Source organism: Onychostoma macrolepis, chromosome 01 (assembly GCF_012432095.1).
Source record: "Onychostoma macrolepis isolate SWU-2019 chromosome 01, ASM1243209v1, whole genome shotgun sequence".
NCBI classification, from domain to species: domain Eukaryota; kingdom Metazoa; phylum Chordata; class Actinopteri; order Cypriniformes; family Cyprinidae; genus Onychostoma; species Onychostoma macrolepis.
In genome coordinates, this window is record NC_081155.1 from 33,238,581 (window position 1) to 33,259,874 (window position 21,294).

General features: G+C 35.1%; 2 protein-coding genes across 9 annotated transcripts in view; one reads left to right on the forward strand and one right to left on the reverse strand.

Annotated features, from left to right (window-relative positions):
* On the forward strand, positions 1–15,852 carry kitb (KIT proto-oncogene, receptor tyrosine kinase b). Its single transcript, XM_058764174.1, has 21 exons — positions 1–118; positions 2,095–2,358; positions 2,824–3,108; positions 3,930–4,069; positions 4,159–4,327; positions 4,567–4,753; positions 5,437–5,552; positions 5,651–5,765; positions 6,010–6,194; positions 7,900–8,006; positions 8,107–8,233; positions 8,896–9,000; positions 9,153–9,263; positions 9,462–9,600; positions 9,702–9,763; positions 9,859–9,959; positions 10,140–10,262; positions 11,531–11,642; positions 11,750–11,849; positions 12,471–12,576; positions 12,663–15,852. The coding sequence occupies exons 1-21, from the start codon at positions 16–18 to the stop codon at positions 12,819–12,821; spliced, it is 2,916 nt and encodes a 971-aa protein (XP_058620157.1). The 5' UTR covers positions 1–15; the 3' UTR covers positions 12,822–15,852.
* The window catches only part of clockb (clock circadian regulator b), a 20,091-nt gene continuing 13,149 nt past the window's right edge, over positions 14,353–21,294 (reverse strand). For 6 of the 8 annotated variants that reach the window (XM_058764706.1, XM_058764379.1, XM_058764592.1 and 3 more), the window contains 5 exons: positions 20,192–20,338; positions 19,894–20,106; positions 18,600–18,709; positions 18,236–18,485; positions 14,353–16,808 (listed from right to left, as the gene is read on the reverse strand). In XM_058764706.1, coding sequence (XP_058620689.1) covers positions 16,605–16,808; positions 18,236–18,485; positions 18,600–18,709; positions 19,894–20,106; positions 20,192–20,338 — 924 coding nt within the window. In that variant the 3' untranslated portion in view covers positions 14,353–16,604. The remainder of the gene's footprint in view (positions 16,809–18,235; positions 18,486–18,599; positions 18,710–19,893; positions 20,107–20,191; positions 20,339–21,294) is intronic. The other 2 variants (XR_009268931.1, XM_058764491.1) reach the window with 2 other exon arrangements.

Sequence of the window (21,294 nt, forward strand, 5' to 3'; positions counted from 1 at the left end):
CGCAGTCAGTTGTGGATGAGTCGTACTAATGTACGGACACACGAGCACTCACAAACTGACGGAATGGGTCACGTTTGGTTTTTATGCACAGTTCTACTTTTATTCACCTTACCTGGAGGTAAGTACAATATTTTAAACTGTTCAGATAGAATTTTTTTTAATTATTTTTTATTTTTCTCAAATAGGCCTTTGTTGTATTTTTCCTAATTATGTTGGCAACGTAATCCATATGTGTAGTCTAATTATGTGTGGATGATTAGGCTAATATCCCGAGAATTATTCAATTGTTTAGACGACAGATGCAGACGATGACCGTTAAGAGTTAGATTTTTGTCCATCTGTACTCTCTAGTGTACAGATGGACCTAGTTATAGTTGCTCGCTGTCAATTTAATAATCGATTTATTATGTCTATCTATAAATTTACTGAGCTAGACAGCTATTGATTCATTTGAGTTATTAGGGGAGTTAACTCACGCACCTCGCGAATCTCATGTGTTGTGCACAATGTCAATAATTAATCAGCGTGTAATTAGAGTCGTTTTAAATAAATCCAGCGCAGAACGAGCCGTCAGTTATCTAATAAAACTACTGTCAACATAATGACCACATTCATAATAACAGTTAGGCTACAGGCCGTGTCACAAACTGTTCTTACCCAACGGTCGGTTTGTTGTTACCTGCTCGAGATTATCTGATAGTAACTGAGCTGCAAGCAACAGATGAGTCCGAGAAGAAGATTCACGTGTATCGCGAGTTATTTCAACGTCTGTAATTTAGCGTATTTATTTTCAGCTGTTTCAAGTTTACAAAAGTTCTAAATAATTATTATTCTATCAACCTAATTTGAACAATTTTCATTCAAAATAATAAACGCGGGAAACAGGAACTATTTTCACAACTAAAAAAACATAAATGTGAACGTGTTAGTTTATTTATTTATTTCAGTATATTTTCTAACTAATGGTAGGCTATTACAACTCAAGCCCCTACTTCAGTAGCCTAATTTTTCTCGGGCTGAAGCATAACAACCCAATAACCCCAACACTGCCAACATTAACAGAAATTGTCAGGACACTTTGTAAACAAACACAGTCAAGGGAACTTAAAGTATTACTCAAAACACATCCCTGAAACAATTATACCTCAAATCCTTAAAATGCCGTGAATGGTATGAGTGTTGCTTTGATCAATTCTACGCTCTTTATTCTGCTGGTGTTGTCATAGTCGCGCCAGTACAAGACGTGCATCTGTTACGCGAATGATTGAACGTTCTAATCTAGCGGGAAAGCTCGGGACCGTTAGGCAAATGAGATCCAGATTTCGGCTATCCTGAAGAATTGCCTGTCTTAGTCACTAATGCACCCCGTACAAACCCTTACTTCACTTGATTCACTTGCTTCGTAACGTTTGATTCATCTGGACAATAAATCATGGTGATGTAACTGATTAGTCATGGTGAGGTTAATGGGAGAAGGTAGCGCTAATTGTTGAAAATCATAAAAAGGGATCTGTAAAATATGTGAAGGTCACATTCCACCTCTCATAAATGAAATTAATAGAATTAATTATTTTTATTTATTTATTTATTTTTTTGCATACAATCCTATGTTTTGAACGCTATATGTGAATAATAGGTAAAATAGTGAATGAGAATGTTTGAACAGTAAAAGTTAATGTACTTAATTTACATGAAAAATATTTGTTAATATATATATATATATATATATATATATTTTTTTTTTTTTTTATTTATTTATTTATTTATTTATTTATTTTTAATTATGATCCATACATTTTATTTATTTATTTATTTTGTTCTTGTTGTTTACATAGCCTACTATATGGGATCCAGGAGTTTTTTTATTTTTCTTGTCATAATTAAAATCTTCAGAGCAGAGTATTACTTTGATAACATCAGCTGCAGGTTACAAGCTTTTAAAGAGCCATCACAGTCAAGTCTAAAGAACTTTCCACCTTTCAAGTGTTGCTGACTCTCAACAAAGTGATGTATTAACTGATTGCTGGATGCTGCCATTGATTAGCCTTGATTCTGTATGCACAGTGAACTGATTTGTGTGTGTTTGTATTCCAGGGTGGTTTGAACCTGTTATCACTCCCAATGTCACTCATCTGGTGATACCAAAAGGTGGACAACTGCAACTCAGTTGTCATGATAATGCAGAGGCGAGCAAGGTGCGATGGATGCGGGAAAAAGGTCGGAAAATTGAGGGAGGGCTAGAGGAAGATGGAGCTAGTATCATCCTCCTCACCTCTACACAGGTACAGCATATGGGCCGTTACACCTGTGAAAACACACAAACGGAGGAGAAGAGCTCCATCTACATCTATGTGAAAGGTGGGTTTGATTGTGCATGTTTACACAATTTTTAGTTTTTTGATTCGAAGGATTTGTTTATCCTTTGGTCTCAGTTCCCACACTTCAGTCCTGAAGGAGTATTAAAACCTGAATAGGTTTTTTGTTAAAGCACAAATGCATGTCCTTAAGCTGTGTACTCAAACCACACCTTAGTGTAGATCTGGTTTATTTTCTTTTATTTGTACTATTGTTAACTGTCATTGAATGGCATAGGTGTTTGACCAGTCAAATTGTGTGATAAACCTTTTGCACACACTCATTTACTTTCTATTTCCTTATACAAAAATCCTTCCAGCGTTTAATGTAACATCTCGTCTTGCACTCACATTTTTTTTTCTTTCCTTTCCTATTCTCCTTTGATTTGCATGTCTTTTGTTCCCCTTTCTCATCTCTCTCTATATTTCTTTCTGCCTAAAATGTCTCCCCATTCACTTTTTCTGGCAGATTTGGAGAATCCTTTTGTGCGCTCCATGGTGGATGGCCTTTTGGTGAGGGAAGGAGAGGATGGTACTCTTCCTTGTTTAGTAACAGATCCAGCTGTCAATCATCTGTCCCTTCTGACCTGTGGTGGCTCTGGTCTACCAGCTGGCCTCACCTACAGTGCACACCCTCAGAGAGGGATCACCATCAAAAATGTCTCCAGAGCTTTTGAGGGTTGCTACATTTGTGCAGGAGAGATGGATGAAAAACCTGTGAAATCAAGCCCGTATAACTTGGGTGTGCGGCCAGGTGTGTAAAAACAGTTGTTAAAAGGTATTGTCCACCCAAAAATGACATTTCTGTCAACATTTTGTGGAACAACTCACCCTAAAGTTGTTCCAAATCTGTGTAAGTTTTTTTTTTTATTCTGTTGAACACAAAAGAAGGTATTTTGAAAAATGTGGGTTACCAAACAGTTGCCGGTACCCATTGACTTCCATAGTAGGGAAAAAAATTGTATGGAAGTAAATGGGCAATTATTTGGTTACCCACATTCTTCAATAATATATTATTCAGCAAATATGCATTGAATTGATCAATACTAACAATAAAGACATTTATAACGTTACAAAGATGCTATTTCAGATAAATGCTGTTCACTGTACTTTTTATTTATCAAAGAATCCTGAAAAATTATCCCAGTTTTCACAAAAAAAAAAAAAAAAATACTAAGAAGCAAAAACTGCATTGATAATAATAAGAACCATTATTACAAAATAATAATTAAGCATCAAATCAGAATATTAGAATGATTTCTGAAGGATCATGTGACACTGAAGACCAGAGTAATGGCTGCTGAAAATTCAGCTTTAACATCACAGAAATAAATTACATTTTAAAATATATTGAAATAGAAAACCGTTCTTTTAAAATGTAATAATATTTCACTTTTTAAAAAAATCAAATAAATGCAACCATGGTGAGCATAAAAGACTTCTTTCAAAAACATAAGAAACTTTTGATGAGTAGTATATCATTATGATGTTATGGTTTATATACATATATATAGTATATAAATTAATAATTGTTTGCCTATGCTTTAATGTGCTTGTATGCTGTTTGCAATACAGTACCGGAGACGGTGCCATCCATCAGTCTATCCAGAATCGAAAATGTGATTCTGATTCAGGGTCAGGAGTTTGTGCTCAACTGTAGCACCATCAACATCAACCATGATATTAGCCTGAGCTGGAGTATCCCTTTTGAAACGGTTAGATCCACACACTTGTCGCATAATCTCAGATTACTTTCTGTAAATACAGGACCTAACCTGGACTGTTATTGTCAATCATGATTTAGAAAGCAGAGAAAAGCCCAAAATCAAACATCCTGCCTGGTTCTCGAGAATATCAACGCTCAGTAGGACTGCACATCAAATCTGTGACGATGAATGACTCAGGAGTCTATCGCTGTATTGCGAGGAATGAGAAAGGTGTCTCCATGGCAACTGTCAATCTGGAGGTTTACGGTAAGAAATGTGGATCAAACATTTTCAAACATTATTGAATTCAACCAAAGAGAGCAAGAGCCAGTTGGGCCACTTGTAGGAAAATGAATGGGATAAAGTGCAGCACTTAATATGGCGACTGTTGAAATGCAAGTCCCTCCTTTCATGCGTGGATTTTACCATACATTGTTAAATTTAATTTTTAGCAAAAGATTCTTAGGCTGAACAACAGGAAATCTGCATGTGTGTATGTGTGGCAGAGCATGGTTTCATTAACCTTACGGAGGGAGAGGACAGGGTGATGGAGGTGAGAGAGGGAGAAAGCCTAACCCTCAGTGTGGAGATGACTTCATACCCCAGTCCCAACGAAGTCTACTGGATCTATAACAACCAACAGCTCAAAAACACATCTGAACATGTCATTACACTGCACAACCAGCAGTACAGGTAAACACACAGAAACAGTAAATTCTGTGGTAACTCCACCATTGTTTTTATATACAAAACTTTGGTATTATCTCATTGCTGAGCCTCAGATGACATTGTTTCTTTAAAGCTAGTAAATTTGAATCCAAAAGCAGCATATGAGCAGCTGACATGACATGTATTTTTATGTTTCTTCACAGAAAACAGTGCTATTTTTGTTTTCTTTTATATTTTGATAATTTGGCTAGACAGCAAAGATTTTGTCCATACATATATCTGGTCAATATAATTATGTTGTGGTTTATTATTATTGCTATTTTTAACCGTTTTAAGTCAAATGCAGAAATTTTACTATTATTTGACATTGAAATAATTAATAAATAAATGTATCAAAATGAATGTTTTTTTTTTAAATTTATTTTTAAATTAATATTAATTAAAATATTTAAATATTTAATTAAAATATGTGTCCCTGGACCACAAAATCAGTCTTTAGTCGCTGGGGTATATTTGCAGCAACAGCCAAAAATACATTGTATGGGTCAAAATTATTGATTTTTCTTTTATGCCAAAAATCATTACAAACATAAAACCACAATGTTAAAAATGTCCAGTTGTCAGCTATGCATGTTCATTATGTGTTTTCTAACATTTCTATGTGAAGCTTACACAGACATTGAGTATTGTTTGTCTGGATGTTGCAGGTACATCAGTGAACTAAGGCTGGTTCGAGTTCATGGATCAGAGGGCGGGATCTACACATTCTCAACCAATCACATATATGCATCTATCAACCAGTCATTCACTGTCCATGTTATATGTGAGTTGACGATATGAAAATTGACTGCACTTAACTTACCTTAAATAAACTTTTTTTTGGTACGGTCTTTATATAAATACAGTAAATCTCTCATTTAGGTAAACCAGTGATAGTTTCCCAGGAGGGTCCGGTTGATGGACAGGTGCGGTGTGTTGCTTCAGGATATCCTGTCCCAAAAATATCTTGGTATTACTGCGAGCCGCCACATACACGGTATGACTCACAGGCTAATATAAGCCACACACATTCAACAACCGTACAATAGTGCACATCTCTGACTTATGTTATGTAAGTACCAGAGTAAATAAACTATTGCATAGTCATGCAGTCACGAGACTGCAGTAAGCCATATGGAATATAATAGTGTTTCTTAGGTTATTAAATGTGGTAAAAAACGAACATAATAGTTGTTTGTCATATTATTTTGGCACGAAATAGCATTTATAACCTCTGACAGGTGCTCCCACCTGTTGAATGCGACACAGGCAGATGAGGAGTTTGCCGTGGTCAAAGTGTCAGGGGCAGAATTTGGACGAAGCGAGGTGGATAGTCGACTTAATGTCAGCAAAGGCAAATTTCACACACTTGAGTGTGTGGCAACAACCCAGGGAGAGCAGGCCTACACCCTCTTTTCCATCAGTGGTGAGAACACAAACACACTCATGTTTACCTTGCTAGCTAAATGAAAACATTAGACCCAAATTATTGTTTCTATGAAGCTAATGACACTGTATTTTCCATTCAAAATGGCAACGTTGAGCAGTTTGCATCACTGGATGTTACTGTCGGTTGTTTAACATTTCTATCCTAAAACAGTAATTAAATATTAAATGTTTTGTTACTTCCATCTTACCTCACGCTCTTTTAGTGTTAAAAATTGATGCTTCATGCTGGAATTCAAGCTCTAATTTAGTAAACAGTAACTAACTTGTCAGTAACACTTGTTCCCCTCAGTGTCTTTGGTGGTTACAGTCCTGTTGTAGCATACACTGTAAAAAAAAAAAGAAAAAGTTGAGCGAACTTAAAAAAACATTTTTTACCAGCTTCAGCAGATTTTTGAGTTTGCTCAACTTATTTTTGTGGGAGATTCTTAAATATTGTTGTATAAACTTAAAACGACAAGTTGAGAAAACTCAAAAACTGCTGAAGCTGGTTGCCTTAAAATTTTAAGTTGGCTCAACTTTTGTTTCTTACAGTGTAGTAGTTCATTCTCAGGCCCAGAAAGAAGAAGATTTCTACAGATTTTACCCAAACTCTAATGCTGCTTTCCGCTCCTTTGGGAAGCTGCTGTTTACAAGTTCAAAAGTCATAATTACTATGTGATGTGTTTCAAGTGATTTTAGTAGGACAAAATGGATGCAATTTCATGTTTACTTTCCCTTTTTCACTTAGTGATAAGACAGGAAGCTTTTTTCGCACTAATGCAACAAAATGAAAAGCAAAGAATGTGCATTAGGTCTGTAATAGATGCTTTATCTTGGTGTTTTTTTGTGACAGAGAGAATGATGGGAAATGTAGTTTTGTCACACTCTTGTTTGACCGCAAAAAAAGACAGAAAGAAATAATTGTATTAATATATTTGAACTTTATTTATTTATTTCACAATTTCCACAAAATATGACACAACTGTTTTCATTAATAGTAACAACAAAAATATTTCTTGAGCACCAATCAGCATTTTACAGTGATTTATAAAGGGTCATGTGACACTGAAGACTGGAGTAATTGCTGCTGTAATAATGCACATTATTACGGTTTTTAATGTATTTAGGCAGATAAATTCAGGCTTGAGCATATGATACGTCTTTTAAAAACTGTACAGCAAAATAAATTGTACAGTCAATTGAGATTTTGTCAGATTTAATTTAGCTTAACTTAATTTAACTAGCTCATAGTTCATTATTAGCTAATTTCCCCAGATATACCAAAACAACATTTTTGTTCTGTTGAGGTTGGCCATTCATGCCTTACAGTGTTATTGAGAGCAGTAGATAGACACAAACCTGTTCTCACACACACACACACACACACACACACACACACACACACAGAGAGACCTGGTAACAGATAATCCCCGAATGTTCTCAGACACACACTGAGCTTGTTTACAGATACAAGGGATTATTATTTTGTGCAGCATGTGCACATTAGGTTTTGATACTGATGCTAAGATCTTAAAATCCTCTGAACAACAGATTTAAAACACTCACATACAACTCTAGCCTTATTAATATGGCACAGTGAATGAAGAAGTATTAATACAACTATTTTAAATACAGATGTGGTGTTTATATATTTTGAGTGTGTGTATGTTGATAGATGTATGGGTATGTGTTTCTCACCCTAGAGAGAACAGTGACCCATAAACTCTTCACACCTCTGTTGTCTGGTGTCGTGTCTACTTCTGTTCTGCTCAGCTTCTTTCTGGTGGTTCTGCTCTACAAATACATGCAGGTACTGAGTCACAACACTCACACTAGACACTACGATGTAACATAAAATTGTTAGTAATAAATTCTATCTTTATTTCTTTAATTTGTATTTTCTGCCATAGAAACCCAAATATGAGATCCATTGGAAGGTGATCGAAAGTTTTGATGGCAACAATTATACCTACATAGACCCAACACAGCTGCCTTATGACCCCAAATGGGAGTTTCCACGGGAGAGACTGCGTTTTGGTAAAGGCATAGACAAAATTTAAACATCATTATGTAATCTGAGTAATTCATAATTCCACAGCATATTTACTTCATTTAATACATATATAGTACATACACTACCGTTCAAACCTTTGGGATCCGCAAGATTTTTTTTTAAAGAAATTAATACTTTTATTCAGCAAGGATGCATTAAATTGATCAAAATTGACAAAATCAAAAGATTTCTATTTAAAATAAATCCTTTTTTTAAAAAAAAACTTTCTATTCATCGAAGAATCCTGAAAAAAATTGATTCAGTTTCTCATTTCCTCAAAAATATTAAACAGCACTACTGTTTTCAACATTGATAATAATGATACGTTTTTGAGTAGCAAATCAGCGTAAAACATTAAAATAGAAAACAGTTATTTTAAATTGTAATAATATTTCATGATATTACTGTTTTACTGTATTTCTGATCAAATAAATGCAGTCTCGGTGAGCATAAGATACTTGAAAGATTTAAAAAAAAAAAAAAAAAAAATCTAACTTTGTAATGGTAATGTATGTACTATAATTAAAAATCCCATAATACTATATAACTACAATGACCATCTAGTAGATTGCTTATTTAAATGGTGTGAAATTCAAAATAATAATGCTAAATAAAAGCTAAAAGTTTGTTGTTTGTCATGATGAAGGTAAAATCCTCGGCTCTGGAGCGTTTGGTAAAGTGGTGGCAGCTACAGCATATGGACTTTGCTCAGCTGACACAGTCACCACTGTTGCTGTAAAAATGCTAAAACGTAAGTATTTATATATGCCTGCATGTATGACGTAACATGTATAAAGCATGTTTGTATAGACTCTAATCACTGGTTGTTAAAATACAGAAAACTGGGTTTATTGTTGTTTAATCTAACAAATGAACTTGTGTGTCTCTGAATTTTTCCCAAAGCGAGTGCTCACTCCACTGAGAAAGAGGCTCTAATGTCAGAGTTAAAGGTTCTGAGCTACATTGGCAATCATATAAACATTGTCAACTTGCTTGGTGCCTGTACAGTAGGAGGTATGTGATTAATAGTGGTGACAGATTAAAGATATTTATGAGTTTATTATAAGATACTGTATATTGCATGTGCCTTTTCCTTCGTGTCACGCATGGTTAAGATGACACAAGGGTGAAATATTTTGACACAAATTTCATTTTTTGGGAGAATTACTCCCAAAATGTTTGGAAGATTATTAAAGTGACATTTTCCAACAGGCCCCACTCTGGTGATCACAGAATACTGTTGCTATGGCGATCTATTGAACTTCCTAAGAAGAAAGCGGGATGCATTTTTCAGTTCAAAAACAGGTGATGGATATTACAAAAATCTGCTCAGCCAAACACAGCCTTCAAGGTAAAATATGTGTGTGAAAAATATGGTGCAGATGTATAGATGTCGATTGTTGGGTTTTTGTAATGTTATACACCATCTATTATATGCATGTACAAACACAGAGAAGGCACTGATAATGGATACATGCCCATGAGGTCGTATCAGAAGAGATCGACTCAGACAGGTAGGTGCATCTCAAAAGAATACAAGCAAAATACAACCACTTTTACCACCAACATCCGTTATTGTACACTTTTCATTCTGTATCAACCCTCTCAGAATGGTGCGATGATAAAGATGATCTCTCTTTGGATACTGAGGATTTACTCAGCTTCTCATATCAAGTGGCTAAAGGCATGGACTTCCTCACATCCAAAAATGTAAGTGTGTATTAGGTTTATTCACCTCTCAAGTTTCAGAGCAAGTTGAACATGCAAACCTTGAAATGTTATCCTTTCTTGATTCTCATACTGAATTTTTGTCTCAGTAGTGAATATGCACTCCACAATATGTTTTTTGACTAACAAATTGCTTTTATCTGTATTGCTATGTATTTTAAGTGTATTCACAGAGACCTGGCTGCCAGGAATGTATTACTGACTCAGGGTCGGGTAGCAAAGATATGTGATTTCGGTTTGGCACGTGACATCACAAGAGATTCCAGCTACGTCCTGAGAGGAAATGTGAGGAAGTGCTATATATCATTTACCACACTCACACCTCTATATTTCTATTCAACATATTCAGCATTTTTAGATTTTATACAGTATATGAGCCATTAATTTAAAGGGGTCATCGGATGCCCATTTTCCACAAGTTGATATGATTCTTTAGGGTCTTAATGAAAAGTCTATAACATACTTTGGTTAAAATTTCTCAATGGTAGTGTAAAAAACACCCTTTTTACCCTGTCAAAATCATCTCTGTTTTCAGCAAGCCGTTTTAGTCCATGTTTCTTTAAATGCTAATGAGCTTTGCTCACCCCACCCCTCTTTTCCGTGAGGTGATGAGCCGTTCTCATGATACTGTTTACTTTAGCCGTGGAACTTGCCAGCACGTTATTAGGAAAGGCGATTTGCAAAGATTAATAAAATAACCTTATACTCACTTCTTCTGTAGGTGATGCTGGATCACGAATGATTCACGCAAACATAAACGCATTTAGGTAGATCAGGGATGCATTCCCTTCAAAAACAAAAGTAATCCACTGTGTCTTCAGAGGCTCAGATGTCAGGAGTAAATGACGACTACTATGTTTATTATTACATCCAACAACAAAACACCTCAGTCGCTTAGGAGTCATTCTTGTCTACATCTGCTCTGGTGTCGAAACAATGGCGGACTGATGACAACTCACTCAGGGTGGATCTAAGGTAAAACGCTAGTGTCAATCAACAATCGTGGGAGGGGCATTAACTTGTGTGACGTCACACAGACAGGCATCTGAGAATGGCTTGATATGAGAAAGGGGAAATGATTTAACAAGATTAAAAAAAACACTGGGTGGATCTTTATCATTATAGGGTGTTGTGTACACACACTGCCAACACACATTTCAGTCCAAACAACTTGTCGCATCCGATGACCCCTTTAAAGGAATAGTTCATAATTTAAAGGAATAGTTCTATCATCATTTACTCACCCTTATCTGTATGACTTTTTTTCTTCTGTGGAACACAAAAGAAGATATTTTGAAGAATGTTTCAGTTGTTTTTGTTCATATAATAAAAGTCAGTGGAGTCAAAAAAAAAAAAAAAAAAAAAAAATATATATATATATATATATATATATATATATATCAATTAATATATCGACAAACTCAAACAGAATTCTACGTTTTTGAGTGAACTATCCCTTTAGGTTTGTGAATGTGATATTGCTTGATACAGTATTAACCAAAAAGCATGTTAATGCATTGTTTAGTATCATGAATGTTGTGTTTTCTGTCTAGGCACGTTTACCGGTGAAATGGATGTCCCCAGAGAGCCTGTTTGCTTGCGTGTACACTTTTGAGAGTGATGTCTGGTCCTATGGCATCTTATTGTGGGAGATCTTCTCTCTGGGTCTGTATGAGCTGGTATCAGACCTATTAAATATCACACCTACCCAGAATACAGTGCCTGTAAGTGACTCATTATGAAGGTCTTATGAGGTGAAAATCTGCCTGCAGGTAACACGCCATATCCGGGTATTCCAGTTGGATCCACATTCTATAAGATGATACAAGATGGATACAGAATGAGTGAGCCTGAGTTTGCCCCAAGTGAAGTGTAAGAGAATTTTACCTGTCTATAAACAGTTCAGTGTTTTATATTTATGGCATGCACACTATCATTCAAAAGTTAGGGGTTGGTAAGAAATTCTCGCAATTGTGATTTTTTTTCTTAATATAAACTTGCAATTGCAGAAAAAAAAATGTATTCTGTTGCAAAAGAAAACAAATATATGTAAACCCAGAATTCACAGAAAAAAAGTTCAGAATTGTGAGTTATAAACAATTGCCTTTTAGATTTTTTTTATAATGTGGCATAAACAGACAAAGCTGAATTTTCAGCAGCCATTACTCCAGTCTTCAGGGTCACATGATCCTTCAGAAATCATTCTAATACAGTGATTTGGTGCTCAAGTAACATTATCAGTTGTGCTGCTTAATATTTTATGGAAACCGTGGTACATTTTTGAAAGGTTCTTGAAAGACCACCATTTTTTTTGAAAAAGAACGTTTTTGTAACAATATAAATTACTTTTGTAACAATTAAAATGATTTAATGTGTCCTCGCTGAATTATGAAGTATTAATTGATTTTAAAAAACTGACTGACCTCTAACTTTTGTAGGGTATATCTGTGTCTGATGCGCATGATGTCAAGGCATTTGTGTACGTGTTTTCAGTTATGAGGTAATGCGATGGTGTTGGAGTGCTGACCCTCTGAAGAGACCAACCTTCAAGAAACTGGTGGAACGGACTGAACTCCTGCTGACGGAAGCCACCAAACATGTACGTTTTGACTCAGCATAGCTCAAAAATTGTGTGCACTGAACCAGTTTCTTCGGTTACTGCAGATTTACAATTGTGTCTTGCAGGATTACTTGAATCTCAGCAGTAGTGGCAGCTGTGAGGCGTTTGTTCCTCCAGGCCTGCAGAGGGCACAAAGGCTGAGTTCTGTGGGCAGCTCGACAGCCTCAACTCAACCCCTGCTGCAGGCAACAAATGATGTTTTTCTGGAGCATCAGAGCATATAAATGACATCTCGTTCCTTGTTTTGCCTCATTTTCTCAATAGGTTTGACCTAAAAGCCTTATCCTCCATTTAAGTTCTAACTGTAATTGTTGCATTTAAGGGCATCTCCTGCTCTCTGTTTGGCTCAATGCAACTCCATTAGCCTTGTCTTCCATTATATTTCAAATTACTCAAGACACAGCATGTCCAGCCATGTAACTGTTAATGTATTTTTCTAAATGCAGCTGGGGTCCATTTTATGGTATTGATCTACATAGTATTTTGAGTGCATGAGCAGCTACCGTGACCAGGCAAGTATTTAGATACAGAACCTAATGTTACCTCATCAGATAAATGACCAGCTCTACTGATGACATCATTGTGTAGTGACCTGTGATGATGTTGTGTCATGTATTGTTTTGTCTTTGACTGGGTGTGCAACTGCAAGTACGTCTTGACTGAACAGTAAGGTAGGTCACTGGTAAAGATACTGAACCCAAGGTGATTCCTGTTTAAGGTGTCACTATCTGAAGCACTTAATGCCAACGAATGGAGGTTGTCGTTCATGCATTTGTACCATTTTCAGCATGTGATTACTCTCAAGTGAGTGTTATATTGCATTAGTGTATCTATGAGATCCCCATCTCAGCTTCAAGTTGTACTTACTGGTATAACGGTCATATTTATTAACAACCTAGGATGTGTGTTTACATTTAGTTTTTTTGGCAATTTTTGTTTGAGTTTGGAATTGAAATTTTGAGCTGATATAAGAATGTATATATAAATAAAAAGTTGTTTGTTGCTGTGTAAAACTGAGATAATCATATTTGGACTGTACATTGTTTCTTGTAATAACTGACTAGGTTCCATTCTTCAAAAGTGGCTAACTTGGCTACATTACCTGGAGTAAAACACAAGTTTCCGTTCTTGAAGTATGCTTAAAAGATGATAAACATATCAGACATCTGCTTGTTGTGAATTAACAAGCTAATTATTCCAGATAAGTTTATGCAAAGTTATTCCAAAATGAATCCAGCTGACTATACCATGTTCGAAGGATGGAATGTTGGTCTCTAAACGAATGAAATGTTTTTGAATGTTGACTGTGACAAATAACTGCTATGAGATTTGACTCTGTAAATATCTGAAGTGTCAGCTATTTTTTCAACTTTTAGTGTGTTATGTCAGGGAAAAAACGGCCAGTAGTAAATATGTTTTTATACAGAATAAATGAAAATAAATGAAAAGTTGTAAAGGATGTATTGTATAAATGGTGTATTTTCGAAATTACAAAAATAATTTGCGCAATTCCTTAAAAGTTATGCATATATTTTACATTAAAATACAGTGTTTGACCATCTGAACTAGCTCAACCAATGGCGTGAGCTATCTGTTTGTCTGGCAAATGATATGCAAATGGGAGTGTTCAGAAATGTTTGCTAAAGAGTCATTATTTTGGCAGTTCCATTTGGTACTGTAATTAGGAATATATGCCACCCTAAAAATAAAATAAAAAGCAAATCTTGAAGCAGACAATTTAGTAGAGAATGTGAATAAGATTGTTTGCTTTATTTCAAGATTGAGTATTGTGGAGGAAAAATGAACAGTTTTTGGTAAACTGACAAAGGACAGTTCCTACAAATTCACACTGAAGGTAATATGATCTGCAGGCAATTATTTGGGGTAACAGTTTTGTACTGAAGTGCACAGCAATTCAGAATGTACAAAATGAACAAGTTTTAGGGTTAAACACCTTAGGACTTATTTAACTTGTTTGATGATTGATTTTATCATTATTCACTCAACTCACTGATATTCATCAGGCCAAACACTAATCAAACTTCAAATGGGGCTACAACCAAATAACCATCATATTCAAAAGTGCACAATCTTTTGGTTGCATACAAAAAATAAATACATAAAAAAAAAAGAAGGATACAGAAGGTTGAAATGTTCAGGGACATCCAAAAGTCCATATCAGTTCTCTCTTCAACCTGTCAGTAACTTTTTTAGGGGCGTAAATTTTACGTCATTTTTGATTGTACAAAATATGAGAAACATTGGTTCCAACAGTAACCGCTAACACAACTAAGGGTTTTAGTGCACAATAAAATCTTATAAAACGCACAACACAACACAATTAAAAAAAAAAAAAATTGGACAGATAAGGGAAGTTGGGCATCTACTTTAAGGGGCATGTCCACTTTTGGAATTCCAAAAGTCAACAATGTCAAAATCTATTCAGTTTCCATATACCTTTAACAGTGCTACCGGTCTATACACAGCAATTCTGTTAACAAAGAAGTCTTTTGCCATATGAAAATAAAATCGCTTTGAATACTTCGTATATAAAACCATTTCTGAGGTATATAGCCAACAAGCCAATGGGGAAACATCTAGGATGCCGAGTTACTGCAACGCAAGAACTGATTGGTCATCGCTGGGGTTAATACACACAGTAGCAACCAAAACAGCGATACTGGAAGTGTCACAAACAATTATTGATATAATGTCTAGCACTTTAAATTCTCTGTCTCACACACACATACATTCACACACAAACAGTTAAAAGGAAGATCACTTTAACTTTTAAGACTCTACAGCTGCACAGTAACCCTGCTTCGGTTTGTATTACAACTTTGGAACAAAATAGGAAGAGGACAATATAATCACTCTTTTCCTGAAAATGGGATCTAAAAGGTCCACAGTACTCTGGACCGTCCTCAGTATTGAAATGCTGTGCCCTGGATGTGGCTTCTTGCATAGCTCCCAAAATCTTGAGGGAGAACAAAGCAAAAATCAATGAGGATTTGAAAGCTTATTCATGGCTTGTCATTCTCATTTGAGAAATACATGTACTGTTCATGCATACACAAAGTAACTCAGACCATTAGGTCACAATTAATACAAGGATGGACTATTTTAGTGTGTATGAACACAATAAGTGCTACAAGTAAGGGGAAAAGGTGCACAAAAACTTTTTAGTGGACTACTATGACTCGGCTAAAAAGCAAATCAATGTTGAACAAGTATATATATTTTTTTTTTTTTTTTTTAACAAAGCAGCAAAATTTTGGCATTTAAAACCATCAACTTTGATTCTTCCGCATCAAATGCATGTGATAATTAGAACTAAATGTAAACTGGACATTTTTTGTATGTCAGAGACAATGGGGTATAATAATTTCCAAAACAAACAAACAAACAAACAAACAAAAAACTAACTATATGTGAAGAGACCATTGTCAGGGAAGGGTTAAAAGTAGAAAGCATCACTATATGCAAAATATAAAAACATTCCAATTAAAATAATACTTAAAAATGGAAATCATAAAACTGGAATTACAAATGAAATTTTACACTTTTCATGCAGCATATAAAATATTCATTATCTTGCTTTGTTCCTTTACGGTTATGTATTTACATGGTGTGGTACACAAGATTGTACAGACTCAGTTCTTTGGGCTGTTTACAGTGAAAGACTGAGAACAGGGTTTCTGTTTGGCAAAGACCATGCAAACGCTAGCAATCCTACACTTTCTGCTGTTGAAATAAATAATGAGTTTGGCAACCACCTGTTGGTTCGGTGAAACGCTCTGTATTGTTGCCACAGCGTCCATCTGGTGGTGTTGTGTTCCACGCAGCTGCCATGTTGAGGGAGTTCCTTGTCTTAAAATCTTCTAAGGTGCTTCCAGGAAGAGCTGTTTTATTGTAGAGCTTTCAAATAAAATACAGCACCAATAAACTCCTAGAGGTGACTAAGTTAGCTGGCTCCTCCATCTGACTGGCTGCTGTGTTCATCCGTGTTACTGAGACTGGGCACTAGTGCTGTCAGTCTTATGAGAAGGGGTTCCTTTCTGTTGTTTTTGAGTCTGTGGTTTCAGTTGCTGCTGCTGCTGCTGCTGCTGCTGTTGTTGTTGTTGTGATGGAGTAAATGTACCTTGCTGCTGAATAGGGAAAGCCTGCAGGATCAGTTGTGTGGACTGGTTGCCGTGAAGAAGACGTGTGCTCTGACAAACGCATAGCAGAAAATTAGATACAAGTCAAATAAATACTTCATTCAAAATAAAGTTGACTGATATTTTCTTCTGAAAAATAAATAAATAAATATATGGAAGTTTTACATGGGTATCTAAATGGACATTAATGTATTAGGATCAGTGGTTCTCAAATAGGGGGCCCCAGTAAGTTTTAAAATTATTTGTTTGTTTCTTTAACATTTAGAGCCAAGTTAAAAATAGAAGTAAATAAATTAATAAAAACATGCATATACAACACACATTTGTTTCTGTAACGTGTTTGGACTTTCCATAGACTTCAATTACTTTTATACTGACCAAACAATATTTTTTTATCCCCTAACCCTAAACCTACCCCTTACAGAAAACTGGTTTGCATTGTTGCACTTTCAGATAAACATCATTTACTATTTTTAATAATTTTCCCCCCTCGTGGGGACCGCAGGCCGGTGCCCACAATGTCAAAAATTTCAGGTTTTACTATCCTTGTGTAGCATAAACAAGCACACACACACACACACACACACACACACACAAACAAACAAACAAACAAACAATGTAGCATAAATAAGTACACACACAATTATTATAATTGGAATAAGTATTAATATTATTATTAATATTGGAAAGAAGCCTCTTATGCTCAAGTATAACAGTAATATTGTGAAATATTCAAATTTTAAATGACATTTTCTATTTCAATATTTTTTAAAACTTAATTTATTCTTGTGATGGAAAAATTGAATTTTCAGCAGCCATTACTCCAGTCTTCAGTATCACATGATCCTTTAAAACTCATTCTAATATGCTGATTTGGTGCTCAATTACTATAAATTAATACTGGTGCTCAATTATTAATAATGTTTTTTACATTATCAATGTTGAAAGGTTTTTTCCCCCCAGTATTCTTTGATGAATAGAGCATTTATTTGAAATAGAATGTAACATTATTAATATCTTTACTGTCACTTGATCAGTATAATTTTATTGTTAAAGATTGTTATATAATATGATTGTTAATATAACTAAATTTTAACTAAATTAATCTCATACATATATCATATTATATATCAATCATTATTACATAACATGTTAAAATAAAAACAAACATTTACACCATTTAATTATATGTTTATATAATTTATATAACATTATATTTTTGAGATTACTCATTTTTCTTACAACAGAAGTACCAGAGGTTAGATAGGGTCTTTGAATATTGACAAAGGGGGCTTTAGAATCAAAAAGATTGAGACAGCTGGCAGTTTAACCCAGTAGAACTTCTTGGTCAACTTCATTAAGGCTTGTAAACTAGACTAGTATGAAGACTATGTAGAATGTCACATGGTGATGCATACCAATCACTGAATCATAGTTCTGAGTAGACTCAAAATGAAACTATGTGCATGCTTTGTTACCTGTAAAAATGGTTGCTGCGTCGCCCCCTGCTGTTGACTTGTTTGTAATGTGGTAGTTTGAGCTTGCTGTTCTGCAGGCACTGTTGACTGAGGCTGCAGTGCTATTGTCTGTGTCTGACCTTGTTGCTGTGCAAACGGGCTATAAGCTGTCACAACCTGACCCATAAACATTGTTGTGGGTACCATGACAGCGCCACACGCCATTGGAGCCGTCACAATCTTAGTGACCAACTGCTGCCCGGCAGGAAACCTGACAGTGACAGAGTAGGACGAAGAAAGAAATAATTACATAATTAATTAAATAATACTGGTAATATTTGTAGAAGGTGTCCTGGGAAAGAGATATGAGGAAAAACACATGTACCTGTTGATTGCATTTCCCTGATTTATTTTTGGTGCCAGATTGCTCGGTATCTGCACAACACTGGCATTGGCAGGCTGGCTGATCATCATGGTATTATACACAGGACCACGCTGAGAAAAAGAATGAGAGAGAGAGAAAGAGATAAAAATGATGTCATCCATTTAGATAATGTCACCATATGAAGTGGAGAACAGAAGATTATGTCACAGTTAATAAGCCATTTTAAAAGCTACTTCCAGGCAATACACAGCTAAAGGTACTGGTCATTACAGTCAATTCTGTAGTGTTAACTCAAACTCTTTCTTATATCTAATTGCAACAGAGTTGTTTAAAAAAAACAGTCGCTGGGGTATATTTGTAGCAATAGCCAACAATACATTGTATGGGTCAAAATTATCCATTTTTCTTTTATGCCAAAAATCATTAGGATATTAAGTACAGATCATGTTCCATGAATATATTTTGTAAATTTCCTTCCGTAAATATATTAAAACTTAAATTTTTGATTAGTAATATGCATAGCTAAGAACTTCATTTGGACAACTTTAAAGGCAATTTTCTCAATATTTTGATTTTTTTGCACCCTCAGATTCCAGATTTTCAAATAGTTGTATCTCAGCCAAATATTGTCCGATCTAACAAACCACACATCAACGGAAAGCTTCTTTATTCAGCTTTTTATTCAATTTTGAAAGATTGACACTTATGACTGATTTTGTGGTCCAGGGTCACAAATCATAAGTAATATGAAATTATAAAATATAAAAGTGACAGTAAATACTTTTACATTTCAAATGTTGTTCTTTTGAACTTTCTATTCATCAAAGAATCATGAAAAAATGCATCAGTTTAGACAAAAATATTAAGCAGCACAACTGTTTTAAAATGTAATGAGAGAAGTTTCTTGAGCACCAAATCAGTACATAAGAATGATTTCTGAAGGATCATGTGACTCTGAAGTTTGGAGTAATGATGCTGAAATCTCAGCTTTACCATCACAGGAATAAATAAAAATATTTATATGATATTTCATGATATTACTGTTTTTACTGTATTTTTATTTAGTTAACAAAAGCAGCCTTGATGAGCAAAAGAGACTTCTTTCATAAACATTTACTGCTTCAAAACCTTTGAATGGTAATGTACAGATATAATACATATTTTAAAAAGATCTGATTTTACTACATCTGAAAGTTCAGATTTCATCAGGCATTGCATTATTTAATAAAGACTAATCAAGTGGTTGTCAGAGCAAATATTTACTGGTTATCAGAGCAAAAATAACTTAAGTCACCTGTGTAACAGAAGAGCCCTGGGAACGAGGAGCCTGTTGCTGTGGAAGTGCTTGTTGCTGTGGAACAGTCCCACTCTGTGCTGTACTTGTCACATTTTGGCCCTGTATAGCTATGACTCCAGTCTGTGCTCCAACCCCTAAAGTGTTAGTCTGTGCTCCTCCAGCTTGCGGCAACTGTACACTCAGTCCACCACCCGACTGCTGCAGTACCATCTGAAAGACACCATTTCAATCACATGCGTTTGTTTCTTAATAATAGCAAAGTTGTCAATACCAATATTCACACAGTTACACGTACCTGAGTGCCCTGTCCCTGCACCCTCTGGAGCTGCTCATGAATCTGTCTCAGTTCCTCCTGCTGTTGCTGAATGTTTTCTTCGATCATGCGTGTCCTCTGCTCCAACTGCTCCTTCAGGTGCTGCATTGCGTTCAACTGTGCAGAGAACTACATTAAGAAAGCACAGAAAAATAAACATGGTGTCTTGGAGAAAAATCAAAAGTAAGTCATTTAAATGACAGCTTATCTGATCTATCTGACAAACCAAAACACCAAAAACTAAATAAAAGAAACAAACAAACAAACAAACAAGAAAACTAAAAGAAACAAAACAAACCCCAAAAGAAAAAAACTAAACAAAAGACAATGAAAACTGAACTGAAAAAAAAAAAAAAAAAAGAGACTGAGAACATGTGTGACCCTGGACCCTGGTCTTAAGTCGCTGGGGTATATTTGTAACAATACCCAAAAATACATTGTATGGGTCAAAATTATTGATTTTTCTTTTATGCCAAAAATCATTAGGACATTAAGTAAAGATTATGTTCCATGAAGATATTTTGTAAATTTTCCTACTATAAAAATATCAAAACTTAATTTTTGATTAGTAAAATGCATTGCTAAGAACTTCATTTGGACCACTTTAAAGGTGATTTTCTCAATATTTCAAATAATAATTCAATAGTTGTATCTCGGCCAAATATTGTCCTATCATAACAATCCATATATCAACGGAAAGCTTATTTATTCAGCTTTCAGAATATGTATAAATCACAATTTCAAAAAATTGTCCCTTATGACTGGTTTTGTGGTCCAGGGTCACATATCAGTCTTTTTTCTATGGAGCGAATTTTGTGCCAATAATCATCAAACAAATCCAGTGTTTTGCAAATAAACACAATCTGCTTTGCAAAGAAAAACTCGACTTTCAAACAAACGCAAACTGATTTGCAAATACAAAACTATCTGAGAGAAAATGCAGATGTATGGACAAATATGTATTGTGTGTTACAACTGTGAGACTCATTTGCCTTTTTATGATGAAATGTGACTTGATTTTCTCACAAATGCGGCGGATGCAGACGGATTTTCTCACATGTGTACAAACAGATTTTCTCACAAAT

What these genes read in the sequence shown, in the direction of transcription:
- kitb (XM_058764174.1), top strand. Translation starts at nt 16, where the DNA reads ATGAGTCGTACTAATGTACGGACACACGAGCACTCACAAACTGACGGA. An exon ending in ACGGGAGAGACTGCGTTTTG is followed by an intron (nt 8,234 to 8,895) that starts GTAAAGGCATAG and finishes GTCATGATGAAG; the next exon opens with GTAAAATCCTCGGCTCTGGA. An exon ending in GTGGGAGATCTTCTCTCTGG is followed by an intron (nt 11,643 to 11,749) that starts GTCTGTATGAGC and finishes ATCTGCCTGCAG; the next exon opens with GTAACACGCCATATCCGGGT.